The sequence below is a fragment of the Conger conger genome, chromosome 7 (assembly GCF_963514075.1).
Source record: "Conger conger chromosome 7, fConCon1.1, whole genome shotgun sequence".
NCBI classification, from domain to species: domain Eukaryota; kingdom Metazoa; phylum Chordata; class Actinopteri; order Anguilliformes; family Congridae; genus Conger; species Conger conger.
The window spans coordinates 51,549,647-51,563,490 of NC_083766.1; the positions used below are offsets into that span (position 1 = coordinate 51,549,647).

At 43.1% G+C, this 13,844-nt stretch overlaps 1 protein-coding gene across 4 annotated transcripts; it reads right to left on the reverse strand.

Moving 5' to 3' along the window:
• Positions 1 to 1,138: 1,138 nt before the first annotated feature.
• On the reverse strand, positions 1,139 to 10,240 carry fkbp6 (FKBP prolyl isomerase 6). 4 transcript variants are annotated; one of them, XM_061248738.1, is made up of 9 exons: positions 10,137 to 10,240; positions 9,567 to 9,684; positions 9,164 to 9,253; positions 8,057 to 8,259; positions 7,346 to 7,465; positions 6,286 to 6,483; positions 5,289 to 5,398; positions 5,093 to 5,176; positions 1,139 to 1,537 (listed from the first exon to the last, which is right to left on the reverse strand). In XM_061248738.1, exons 2-8 carry the CDS (start codon positions 9,655 to 9,657, stop codon positions 5,095 to 5,097), a joined length of 894 nt encoding a protein of 297 aa, XP_061104722.1. In that variant the 5' UTR covers positions 9,658 to 9,684; positions 10,137 to 10,240; the 3' UTR covers positions 1,139 to 1,537; positions 5,093 to 5,094. The 4 variants fall into 4 exon arrangements, with proteins under 4 accessions (XP_061104722.1, XP_061104719.1, XP_061104721.1 ...); XM_061248735.1 differs by having other exon boundaries at positions 10,026 to 10,232; XM_061248737.1 differs by lacking the exon at positions 10,137 to 10,240 and adding an exon at positions 9,834 to 9,974.
• Between the last annotated feature and the right edge of the window lie 3,604 nt (positions 10,241 to 13,844).

Below are 13,844 nucleotides of genomic sequence, written 5' to 3' on the forward strand. Positions count from 1 at the left end.
TAATATGCACATACTCCGTATCCACAGGTTTTTTTTTTCTTTTTTGCTGTAATGTATGTTTGGCACTTAAATTTATGACTTTTGATTTCATAACTGCAGGATAAAATAAGGGTCTTTGTACCCTGATGGAGTAGCGCTTTTATAAAAAAATAAAAATGTTTGAGTTTTTCCAAATGGAAGTCCCTCCAGGTAAAGTCGCCAAATTTCATGATGAAAATAGTTACGTTTTGCGGGTTTTCACTACTGTTAAACGCTGGATGGGGTCATTCTTACCCTGAGGGCAACAAGAGGGTTAAGTTCTCAAATTAAAGTCCAGATTCAGACAAACCCACATTCATTTGAGAGGGATATAAATATTATATTCGAGAAGGTGAGTGGCAGGATCATAAGGCCTGGATTGTGCTGGACCCAAAACCGCTTTTATGTGATGAATAAATTACACCATGGGCAAAGACTAACACGAGCAACGTAATTAAATTAAAACTTAATACAGTTGAAATAGGCCAGGACGTACTCACTTGCAAAACACAAGAACAGTTCAAATATTCTTCAGTAGGAACCCTACCTGCTTCCTCCGGTAACACACAAAATATGCAATTACCGGTAATTACCTGGAACGTTTGCATAACTGCTACAGGTCAACTGTACATACATGTACAACAATACACCCCTTTTGTAGAAGGTTTTTCCGTAATATGAAATCTATATTTTCACAGGAAGAAAGAGTTTTATGAAAAGGTGAGACATTTGAAAAAATTAAATACTTATATTTTATTAATTCCATATTTGTCTGCTTTTGGCCAGGCTCTGTGTGCTTAATCAGTTCTTAACAACAAACCCTGAGGTTAAACTGTGGAGTACCTTGATGTATGGCACACCACATGACAAAGCTGGCTCATAGGGTTGCCTTTCCCCCCAGTGATGACAAGACAAACAGTGTTAACATCAATCATCCGTACTTTCAAAATCTCTCCTGTTATGACTGAGGGGTATTTTGATGAACTGGAATAGTGTACATTCCAAGATCAATTTCATTTTCCCCTCATCAGGCCTGGAAAATGCCAGATAAACAAATATTAAAAAGTGAATCAAGAAAAACAAAACGCGTATAGTGTACAGAGAAACTTTATTTCCTGCACACACTTCTTCAGGCAATGAACTGCAAAACCAAAAGACGCAAACATTGAGTTTGCTGTGGTAGAACTATGAATATTTCTTCAAAACTCACACCAAAAATGATTAATAGTAACAATTATTGAATTAACAAAGTACATCATTATTTTAAAAAAACGCATTAAGAAACTAATAACATAGGCATGTTCACAACAATGGATGAATGAGTATTAGTCCAGCGGTATACATGGTGAGGAACACCCACACCCACCCTAGGCTGACTCCATATCCACTTTCAGTTTGGCACTAGGAAAACTCAAACACATAATTCTGTACGCAGTGAGAAGCTGGTCTTGTTCTCTCCGGGTCTTTCCCTCACAGACGCCTGTTCAAGCAGCAGTGGGAGATCCGTTCACGCCGCGACCTGCATCAGAGTGCGGGGAAACAGAGAGCATTATGGGGGCTCGGCTGGCAGACAGCGCGAGCTGTAGTACAGAGAGGTAGCGAGTGAAGGTGAAATATGAGCGCATTGTAGATGATCTCAACGTTCACCAGAGTTCAGTCAATTCAGGAAAATAATTCAATCAATTCATATTCCTCACAAACTGATTCAAGAATTATTTTCAATTTTCTGATCCGAATTGCAGCTCATTTCCTCATCCTGACGGGACAACAAAATCATTACTAACCCTGATACACATTACAGTGCATTACCAAGACTAGTGTTCTCCAACCTTACACAACGTCCTCAAAATAGGCAAAGGGGGCATTTTCTTAATATGAAAGCATTGTGAAATATATCATACCATAAATGGTCAAAACAGGTGGATCCCGACACTGAGACTATAGGGCAGCCCTGCAATAAGTGTGCAACCTGCAGATTCTGATCAGAGTGGAGCTGCAGTAACATGGACAGACAGCACAGAGAGCGGTCTGTAGCGTAGTGGTTAAGGTAAATGACTGGGACCCGCAGGGTCGGTGGTTCGATCCCTGGTGTAGCACAGCCATTGACCCCTTGAGCAAGGCCCTTAACCCTACATTGCTCTAGGAGGGGGATTGTCTCCTGCTTAGTCTAATCAACTGTACGTCGCTCTGGATGAGAGCGTCTGCCAAATGCCATTAATGTAATGTAATTGGTAATGTCTGGCCCAGACTTACAGAAGCCTTGCTATGAGAGTCATACCATGAGCAAGGACACACTGGCAGCCTTCACACTGAGAATGAGGTAAAAAGGACAGCGATGGTCACAGCTGAAACCCAAATCCAAACAGCAGTGACTCATAGACCTGTAGAGCTGCCAACATCTTAAAAAAACGACTCTTCTCTTGTCGAGAGAAGAGGAAGATTTCATTGGGTCTGTTTTTATGAGAGAAATGTAAGTATTTAGACTAATAGTAGTTTGGACCAGCGTTTCATCTTGAATTAATCTCTTGAAATAATATTTAGGCTGTTTATGTGAATGCCGTGAAAACACAAGAATGTTAAAAAAACAAAAACAATTTCCTCTACTGGGTTCATCCAACTCTTTCATAGCCAAATAAAAATAACATTACAGAATCATTACAGCTTGAACATTTTTCATTTCCAAATCTGGCATCAGAAATCCACATTCATTTTTTCTCTTTCGCATGCAGAGTTGAATAGATAAGTGTGTTTGTGTGTTTTAGAAGGCGACGCACCACTGCTCGGGTAAAGTAAACAGTGGCTTGCAGGCACAGTGAAGCAGCACCCAGCTCTATGCTCACCTCCACAGTACAGTGGCACAGCCTCCGATGCTGCCCCACAGGCAAACAAAAGGGGCTCTGTTGGCACAGTTTCATTCCTCTCTCGCCTTATCCCAAACACGGACATGCACACACGAGCGCACGCACGCACATGCACACAGACGGACACCCACACAAACACACGTCAGCAAACTCATACACGCAGACATACACGCAAGCAAACACGCATTTCAGCATTCGCACACTCACAGACACACCTGTCGGCATGCACGCGCTCTCTCACACACACACACACACACACACACACACACACACACGCCTTTCAGCACGCACACACACACACACACGCACACACACACGCACACACACAGACACGCCTTTCAGCACGCACACACACACACACACACACGCACACACACGCCTTTCAGCACGCACACACACGTCTGCAAACTCATACACACACGGACATACACACACACAGACACAAACATGTCAGCATGCACACACGCACGCACGCACACACCCGTCAGCATGCGCACGCGGACACACACACGCACACACCTGTTAGTATGCATGCACACATGCGCGCGCTCACGCTCACACACACACACACACACACACACACACACACACTACTAACACTGGGCTAGAAAGGGGAGATTGCGCGCTGTGATAAAAGGGAAGATGCCTCAGCAAAACCGAGGTGTGCCCGGAGCCTTTGAAGCGCATCCAGGGCGTGTCATTAATACCATTCCCAAATTACTCGCAGGGAGCTTTGATCTGCCAAAACCGCTGTCACTTACAGCCAAAAAATAAATAAATAAAAGCGCTACAGCGCGGAGGAACAAGCAGCAGTAGCGCTTTCTTCTCACTGCCCGGCGCTGCGTGTCAGAGACCCGCGAAACTCGCGCAGGCAGCGCCCGTGCAGGCCCACAAAAAAGATGGAAAAAATAAAAAACGTGTTCTGACAAATCTCACTCAAAATGCTTTCTGTCGTCGAGTCTGCGGCAGAAGCCTCCCTTATCTCCTTACATGTGCGGCGAGATGGCTATCTAGTAGCGTCTTACGTTTCAACATGACCGCCATCTGAGCTCATAAACAAACTGGCACGAACATTACCTCCCTCACAGTTTTGTGACGTCGCTTCTCCACAGACTTCTTCCACAGCCGCCGTAATTAATACCCAAAGCGTGTTTTCGCGGGTGGGAGTGGGTCGTACAGAACGGCGAGATTAACAGAATTACAGGAGTGTTTCCGACATGTAATCACATTTCACACTTTCAAAGACAGCGACTGCACAAGTGATGGATGAGACCTGGCTGTTGAGAGGATGAAATTCAAACCTTGAATGTTGGAAGCAACTGTTACTGACAGGATAGTATCCATTTGAGTTGATCAGTTAGAGATCAATCGCCATATCATGGTGGTGAGGCAACGTAATTAAGATACACTTATGACAAGAAAGTTCCAAAAGGATAGATAAGAATACATTATCCTAAAGATACAGTACTTGTATGTGACAAAATAGTGCTTTTTTTTCCCAATTCTTTTTTTTTTTTTTTTTTTTACATGCGTTTGAAACACATGCACATTTTTTTCACATAAACAGTAGCAAAACAAAACAACTCCTCACTCATGTAAGAACATAAACATCTTCCCTTTCGGTCTCCTATGAATAATCATGTGCTAAAATGCAATTATGAAACAAGCTAGCAGATATTTTTGGATGCGACTCACAATATTGCTTTCCTCTGAGGACATTACTAGGATAATGAATATGAATATGCGATTTTATCAGGGATAGAATACCTGTAAACATGCGCCCGTTTGTTGTACCCACATCCATCTGAGTTAGTGGCAAACTACACATCTCTTAATAAGCAAAAAGTAAAGTTGCTACAGCCAGCATGAACGCCTAAAGATCATATTCTTTAGCACAGCTCTGTTCTCACACTGCCCTCTTGTGGCAGAACCTAAACTGAATCCACCAACTGAGTGGACACCACGTTCCCTGATGGCCCATTATAAAATGCTACACATCAGGGATCATGAAATCTGGGCCTGAAATCCAAATCAAGCCCTGGTTTTCTTTTCTCCTAGGTAATTAGCTCAACAACCGGTGCTACCGATTGGCCAGAATGGCTTCACACAGGTAAAGGGAGGGTGCAAAACGAGCAGTTCGGCCCTTGAAGACCGTGATTTTTTTTGATCCCTGCTGTACATTCCACACACCAGCCAGAGCTGGAGATCTCTACCTTCACTTCTTTGAGCTGGCGTGAAAGTGTGGAAACATCTTGGAGCACATCTCCTTCTCCTTGTCCATGAAGCCCTTGTAACAGCTGCAAAGCACCACAGGAAAAGCTTTTCTCCTTATAAAAGTCAGTTACTGTTGTCACCTTTCAACAAGAAAGCAGTGGACTTAAAAAATAAATAAATAATCAAAAATGTTACCTTGCAAGTTTCTTGAGCATGTTGTTGATGTCAGTGTTGAAGGGTTTATTAGCTTGAGCCATGAGCAGAAAATCCTGAGCCTTCTCATAGTCGTCCATCTCCAGACAGGCCTGAAGGGCAGAAGACAAAGGCCTAGCCCAGGCACTCCCATGATGCACCACACTCACACCAGGCATGCCACAATCATTTCAGGGGTCAAGTGCAGGGGTCAAATATATCTGCAACTCCACTCACTGTATACATTTGATTTGCACGACAATTGACACTCTAGATTAAAATGTGACTCTTCCTTTTCATGTTTGAGTGCTTTATTTCACCTAATGTATTTGAAAGGACAGGGAATGCATGTCATTTCACCATAAACGTTGCAATTACAGGAGCATTAGTGGGGAAACGGATTCACAGGGAAGGTGAAAGAGTTTGTGCGTTTCTGTGTGTGTGGGGCAGGTCATTTTTACAGTCAGTAATTCGCTGTACCTGGTAGTGTGAGTCACTGGCGCTGGAAAGGGGGGGGGGGGGTGGCGGCTCTGGCCCCTTCCAGCACCAGTGACTCACACTACCAGGTACAGTGCTGACAAGTACTGACTGTAAAAATGAAAACGATGGACAGCAATGGCACTCAAAAACTGTGTCAGCGTTATGTTTTACTCTACCGAACATAGTGAAGGTCAGAGCTGTTATGTACCCAAAATGTACAAATCAGTTACATCTACAGCTTCTGATTTTACAGACCATTTATCGTTGTTTTTGATTAAATTACTTGTCTACACTTTACTGAGCTTGTCTGGTGTATTGGAACCTATGAAATGCTCTCAAAAACTGCAAACCCCGCCTTCTGGTCCTCTTGGTTGGCTCAATTGCACCAGGTAAGATCATTCGAGCACGGAAAAGTATTTGAATCCAAAACAATGACGTATTTGACCCAGGTCTGACGTGGATGTGGGAGAAAAGGAGAAGGCGGCCAGAAACCTGACCCCGCAGGGTAAAGGGGCCTGACCTGGCCGCAGCGGAAGAGGGCCTTGGTGTTGTGCGGGTCTACTTCCAGGGCCCTCTGGCCGTAGCGGAGGGCCTTCAGGGGCCTCTGCAGCCTCAGCAGAGTGAGGGACAGGTTCAGGAAGACGGGCAGCTGCATGGCCGCGATGCTCCGCCCCTCCTCCTCGTTCGCCGACTCACGGTTCTTCAGCAAAGTCAAGGCCTGGTCGCCATGGCGCACGCACACACAGAGACCCCATGAAAGAGGCAAAGGGAAGAAATTGCCTAGTGAACAACAGTGACATCTAAAGTGCAGTCGTGGTATTGCAGCCTGGTCCTTCCACCAGATCTGCTGATGAAAACTAAAAGCTATAAATTTAAGGTTTCGGTATGGTAAATTAAATGAACTATTTTTCCACTAGTGAAATGATATACAGGTTCGTATGGTTTGCCACCCAGTTGTAGGGAATTCCTGGGAAGTAATAGGAGACTAATGCAAGGCCTTAAGTGCCAAGCATACCGCAAGCACAATGCTTGAATCGCAGAGCCCTTTCCAACAAACTCCGTCCCTGCATGTCACTCTCAAAATGGACAAAACAGGAGAGCAGCTGCAGAAAAATGTGCTCTCTGTGAGTTTAGTAGAAAAGAGTAGCTTTCCAATTGCAGTTTGTAGGAAGTGCAAATCATTGTGGAAAGTCATACAAACACATTGACCTAAATGGAAAAGCAACTGTGAGCAGCAACTCTTCGATTATTTTTACACTGCAAAAGCCACCCTTTCTGCATTTTAAAATACCACATGAAAAATGGGAGATAATAAATATGAGCCAATAACATCATGATTTAAATTAGCACACATCTGCATAATCAAAGGACTAATTATTTCCATGGACTATACCCGCAATAGGTTTACATTTTCCTGCCCCTTCCAAAAGCAGCGAAATATGTACACAGCAACGAGCTGCGGCTCAACAAATATTTGAAAAGCTATGAAGCTAGACCAGAATGTGAAGGTGGTCACAGCAGGCCACTCTGTGCACATAACGGGCCCTGTGTGAGTTGGGTTTTCCTGGCCTCCCTGCTACCTGCTTGTATCGGTCCTTGGCGTCCTCGTAGCGGCTCTGGTTGAAGCAGCGGTTTCCAAAGCAGCGCTGTGTTTTGACCACGTTCAGCACGGTGGACAGAGGAACAGTGTTCTGCTCTTCCTGGAAAGAGAGGGATTTTAGGCTACAGGAGAGCGGGGGGGGGGGGGCACAGAGCAAACCGCATCATCACACCCTCTTATCACACAGCACCCTTTGAGTGCTTTCGTCATAAATGGTCCAAAATGTTCATTTACCGCACAGCACGGTGGTGTTTGCTAAGCTGCAGCACTTGATTTTGCACGTTTTACAGTTGCTATGTCCGCTTAGGTGTTGGCACCGTCTGCAGGTCGGGCTCCTGTTTGTACGCAAGAAAGTCTCACATTTACGCCACAGCTGGAAGAAGGGCACTCACCCTAAAAATTTAACTCAAAAATGTGTTTCAGCTGTTGATTATTCCTCCAATAACGTATAATGTAGGGGGAAGGATACATATTTTAAATAACAAATTGAAGAGAGAACAAAGACAACCCTCGTCTTACCATATAAGGACGTGTATCTAATTTGAACTTTGGGTATTGTACAATATTACCATGTTGTATCAAGACAACATGATAATATTGGGGGACACCATTTCATATCCTCTCATAGGGGGGGAATGCGCACCCCCCCTCCAGGATGTACATACATATGCACATGCCCCAGCATGCTGACCGGAGTAAGCGCGAAGAAGTGGTCGACCTCGGCGGAGTCCAGGTAGTCGAGGATCTGCACCTCGTACAGCACGGTGGCGGAGGGGGGGATGAGTGGAGGGCAGCCGAACTCCCCGTACGCGTACTTGGGCAGGAAGAGGAAGCGGGAGAACTCCCCCTTCTTCATGGTCAGCACACCCACCTCCAGCCCGTACAGCGTCACATCTGGTGGACATCAGGAGGAAAGAGCAACAGAAGGCGAACACACTGAAACGGATGGATGGAAGAAGCACTCCAAACAGTAGTGCGAGTGATTCCAGTGTTTACTTCTGAAACTGTGGGTCACAGGAAGGGTTGAATTGGGTCTTGATGCTTGTGGAGGAGGGAGGGGGAAAAAACAACAGAAAATACTTCTGTACTATACACTCTCAATGGCCACTCAGATGAGTAATAATGCTTTGGTGTAAACACAGCTGGGATGACGTCTGTTAAAAACATTTTATTACACATTTGACCACATGCCTGGCTACAATTTAATAAATGTAGCCAGTTGGGGGAGTCCACTTCATACGCTAACCTATTTACAGCAAAAGCCAGGAATGGCTCAATCTGCAATCTACTGAGAGTACATGCCTGTCCCTGTTCTCCAGAACAAATCCTTATAGAAAAGGTTCAAAGAAGGGCAACTAAATTGGTTCCTGGTAGAAAACGTTATGAGTAAAGACTAAAGATACTTAATCTCTTCAAGTTTAGTAAAAGGAGATTTAGAGGCGACCTGATTTTTAATCCTTTATGAATTTAATGCCTCAAAGTGAGCTATAAGAGATTGGCCAAGTTCTGTTAGTAGAACAAGGGGACATAAATGCAAATGAGCAAAAGGTAAATTCCAGAGAAATTAGGAAGTATTCTTTTCACACAGAGAGTAATCATTTTGTGGAATAGCTGGCCGGGTCATGAAGTAGAGGCAGTAAAGGGTTTTGTAGACCAGGCTTGATATAGTTTGTAGGTAAACTAGCACTCTAGGTACACTCTACTGGTAGGAAAAGTGTGAGTATTGTTGGGCTGAATGGCCTGTTCTCATCACCATGTTATGGAATATGCCATTATGTTTTTCATAGGCCAAATGTACCTCTGCCCAGTTTCATCATTCGCGGGTACTTCAAATAGCTGGTGGTCTCAAATGGCTGGTCAGAATACTCCAGGTACGCAGAGAAATGAACTGTAAATTAGCACAGGCATTAACATCGTCAATATTCTTCTCTGTAGAATAAGATTGCATCAATGGAGCCGGTTGCTTGCTAAGATCTGATCATCCAGAAAAAACTTATACCAAAGAGCTTTGGTGTAGTTTCACAAGAAACAAATCTAAAATCTGCATTACACTATAAAAATATGACTGTAAAAAGTTAAAATAAACAACAACAAAACATGCACACTCACTGTAGACTAGTGTGCAATGTCTATTATTGTCTGTGACTGATTATCAAAGTGCATTGCAGCAGTTTAAGAGGGAGGGCGGATGGATGGAGTACTTGACACGGATGCATCCCGTGGCACAGGGGAGCCTTCTCCAGCCTGGATCACCTCCTTTAGGATCCCCCCGTCCCCCAAAATGTCCTGCATCTGCTGAGCTAGGCGCTGAAAGGGGCTCTGGAACACCAAACGGAATACAGACGTGCATAGATCTGCTAACGATCCTCCTGCCTAAATTAGCGATAACTTGCATGTTCCTTATCAACGACCACTGCACACCATGCCATTTCATATCTCTGTGTGTGAAATTAGCTATGTTAACTTACCATGTGTTCTTATATCGGACAACTAGCTACTTTGCAGCTATGCTACAAATATGCTGCCATTGTTTATTGCCGAGCAGTTAACCCGTGCATAATGCAGGGCGGCTGCAAGTCGTGCTGGATGTCTGTGCTAGCTTGCCAAGACACCCGGAATTGATGGTATGACTGAGGCAAGTTTGAGCTCCTGGACGTTACCTGCATGCCAGCCATTAGCCGCTCCCTTGGGTCTAGAAACTGCTGGATTCTAGATGCAAGGCCGTTTGCTGACATGATAGCTTTATTTTACAGATCAAAGTATCAACTCACGATTGCGTGGAGTGTTTTCTACCACTTCTACAAAACAACTTGCCGGCCTGGCAGGTAAGACTTGAGCGTGTCTTGTTTTGTTGACCATCTCCATCCGGTATTCTTTGCCACGTGAGTTAATTTGTGTTTAGCATACGGCGGGAATCGAGCTACAAGCCACACTACAACGAAATTGGTTTGTGGACAGTTATGGAGGAGTTTAGCGGGCAGTATTTTCGTGACTTTCGTGATGACTTCGACACCTCCAGGAGTAAACTCGTTTCATAAAATATTGAACTTAACTGATATACAGTCGAACAAGATCATTCATTGAGGCATGAATGCTGAGTAGAAGAAGCACCTTATGGCAAACTCAGATTCAAGATCATGTGCTGAATTTCACCTCTCCAATATTACAGGGTGTAGAGATAGGCTTAGCCTACACATACAAATCAGTTTCCAAGATTTTTTTTAAATGCCGAAAGCTGAAGTTGACGAATGCTAAAGTGTTCCAACTCCACTAGATGGTGGTGTTGTGTATAGCTGAACCCAGTGTTTGTTCGAATACTGTTGGGGAGCTTCCTAATGGCATTTCGTTATTTAATTGCCCACCATAACCTCAGACCTGGACAGAATGTATTAAAAGTTGTATTAAAAACTGGCTGGTACAATAATTAAATGCTTGTATGAAGTAAAATTCTGAGGGCTTGACCAGCAGTGGCTTAAAAGTCTTTACTTTTCATGGTTTTTACACAAAGCTCTTGAGTGCATGACAAAGGTACTCGCTGAACATACAGGTTGAAGCAAGCAGTTGAGTCCAGATGCTTCTGTGCATAAATAAAGCATGACAATTAATTTATAGTGCATAACTGAAATGACCGTGCACAGGATATAATTGTAGGCCTTTGCAAACAACCAGATCAGTTGATAAAGAAAAAAGGAGGAAAAAATCAAGTGGAAAACTGCAGTTTTAATAAAGAAATAATGGATTATTAAGGGATCTTTGAAATCACGGTGCTGCTGATCAAATTGCTATCATAGGAATTGAAGATTCAACATCAAAATGTTTTTCAAAATCACACTCTTTATGGCAAATTCAGCCATGGTATTTTCATGAGGTACAGGTTAATACTAGCTGTTATAAGAAACATATTTTTAGTCTCAAGAAATTGCTCAAAGTATTTTTGTGAAGAAAAAAAGCACTGCACATCGTTTTTATTCTTGCTGTGCGTTATGTGAAAAAAAAAAAAAAAAATCAATTTAGACGACACCAAAGAGACAATCTGATGCAAGCCTTGTGTAACAGTGCATATCCATTTCAAGATAAAGAAGAGTCTGACATAATATTATTAAAGGCATTTTGTTCACAAAAGTGAAGTTGAGACTGTAATAACTGAATGGTTTCCCGTTTTCCTATTATGGCTATAGACAATCAGTAAGGTCTCTTGGGTTGGATGACTCTGTGGAGAGGCAAAAAAAAGATCAATTTTCACCAGCTAGGTAGTCCATTGTTCACACAGTAATCCAGCAGACATTTTAGCGATTCTGAGAACATTGAGGTAAAAGTGATTCCGGCCCCGTTCCAAAGGATTCCTTTGCGGTGGAGCAACAATGCTCGGAACTCCAAGGCCGGCTATCCCCCACTCGGACTTCCAAAACAATGGACACTGGGATCTCATATTTCCTGGCTGTTTTACGGTACTGGTATGACTTCCACTGTTCACAAGGAGAAGAATGCCCAGGCTAGCTTTTGTCAACATGATGCTGATCCGCACAGACAGATAGGCTGTGCTGTGGAATGACATTAAAGCCACTGTAAATGCTTTTCTAACCAGACGGGGTTTCAAAAGTACCACAGGGGTCAGACGATTTGAGCATTATATAAACCAGCGTTCATATTTAAATGCCTGTGCAAGCAATCAAAAATAAGGAATAATAAGGAAATATCTTTTTTCTTTTTTTTCAGAAATACAGGTCAGAAAGCATATCCATCCTGACAATTTACTCTTGCAAGCAGCATTTTTAAAAATGTAACTATTTTCTGTCTTTATGGAAAGAATGAAGACAACACTTTATTGAAATTAACTTTTATTAATATAAAAATGTCAACCAAAATCTCTGCACAACAGAACAAAGGTAGATTTGGTAATGTATTTTTATTTATTTTTTTGACATTCAAAAAATATTTATACTTTTTTTCTCTCAGAATATTTAAACCCTATCTTGTCATCTTTATCCTGTTCACCACACTCGGCGTATACCGTATTTGGCTCACACTGTTGCTTAAAATCCAAACAATGGAACCCTTGCATGACAACAGAGCGCAAAAATCATGACAAATTCAACCCCTCACACCCCCCCAGGTTTGGATACCCCCCCCAGGTTTGGATAATTTCATGACATCTCACAGTGGCATAAGAAAATAAATATAAATATAACAAACATAATCCAGATGCAATACCTTACAAAGAGTCCGGCCCGACACTTTATGCCATGAGGAAAATGTGCTCCAGTTTCCCCACAGCACATTGGTTTGTCCCTACTCCTCGTTTGTGCTCTCAAATGCAGATTAATATTTGCAGTACGTTAAGGTTTTGCTTAATATGTCGTTAAATCTCAAGGCTCTGTTAGTAAGGACAAAGACCATTTTTGAAGTTCACAGGAAGCAGGGAATTGTAGCCCGGTACGTAAGATTTATCAGATCAATGATTACACCATCAAACAATGAGCATGGCACTTTTGGAAAGACAGTGATGGTATGAAAATGTTCCTTTTCTCAAATTAAAATGTAAGAGAGGCTTGAAATGTCCACCTCTCAACCAAAGGCCACAGCAGTTATTAGAACATTAGTCCTCATGAATCAACAGGTAGAATATGGACTCCGCTGCACCCTACCAGACCCACTATAGGATAACTGCAGGTCCACACACACACACCCACACACCCACACACACACACACACACACACACACCCACACACGAGCCAACGGACACACGCACGCACACGCACACGACACAGGCCATTGTATGGCCCAGAAAAAAAAATATATATATTCCAGTCCATACAGTGCTGTGAGTCATAATTTGATAAACCAGAATGCATCATCAAATGTGCCATTTAAATCAATTATAGAGCGGAGCTGCAATCCTTCAGTACGTATAGAGTCATTTCTAACAGTGTGAACAAACCCTAGACAATTAAAAACATTTCTAGTTGAGTGCATTTCTAGTTCATAGCAGTTACTCCGGGCCAGGTTCATCCACATATTCTGCTTAGACACATGCACCACCGCCACTCCCTATATCTGTCACATTTCATACATTTACAACATCAACATTTATCATCACAATGGATTTCATTCCCAGGAAAAAAACAAAAACATACTAAATCTACTCTCAAAAATAGTTTGATATTTAAAAAATAAAAATCAAGAGGAGCTCTCGAGAGATGCATTAGCCGCTCCTGAGTGCAGGCTTGGTATAAAGTGCTGGTGTTGAAGGCCACTTGACAGACGCGTGTTCTTTCGCATGGCAGGAGGACTCAGATAAGGAAGCCCCACTGAATGACAGCCACTCGGTCTGATGGCCGGCACTCCATTCATCTGCACCGCTGTAGGAATTCTGTATCGTGCCCTCATTCAAAAACAATGCACAAGCCTTTTTCAGAGTACGGTGTAATCTGTGTCAGGTCCACTCCGGATGCACACGATGCAAAACGCGCTTGTCCTT

Coding starts and splice junctions, on each gene's coding strand:
- fkbp6 (XM_061248735.1), bottom strand. CDS start 10,100: ATGTCAGCAAACGGCCTTGCATCTAGAATCCAGCAGTTTCTAGACCCA. Junction 8,260..9,163: donor AATGATGAAACTGGGCAGAG/GTACATTTGGCC, acceptor GATGTCCACCAG/ATGTGACGCTGTACGGGCTG. Junction 7,466..8,056: donor ACTTCTTCGCGCTTACTCCG/GTCAGCATGCTG, acceptor CTCTCTTTCCAG/GAAGAGCAGAACACTGTTCC.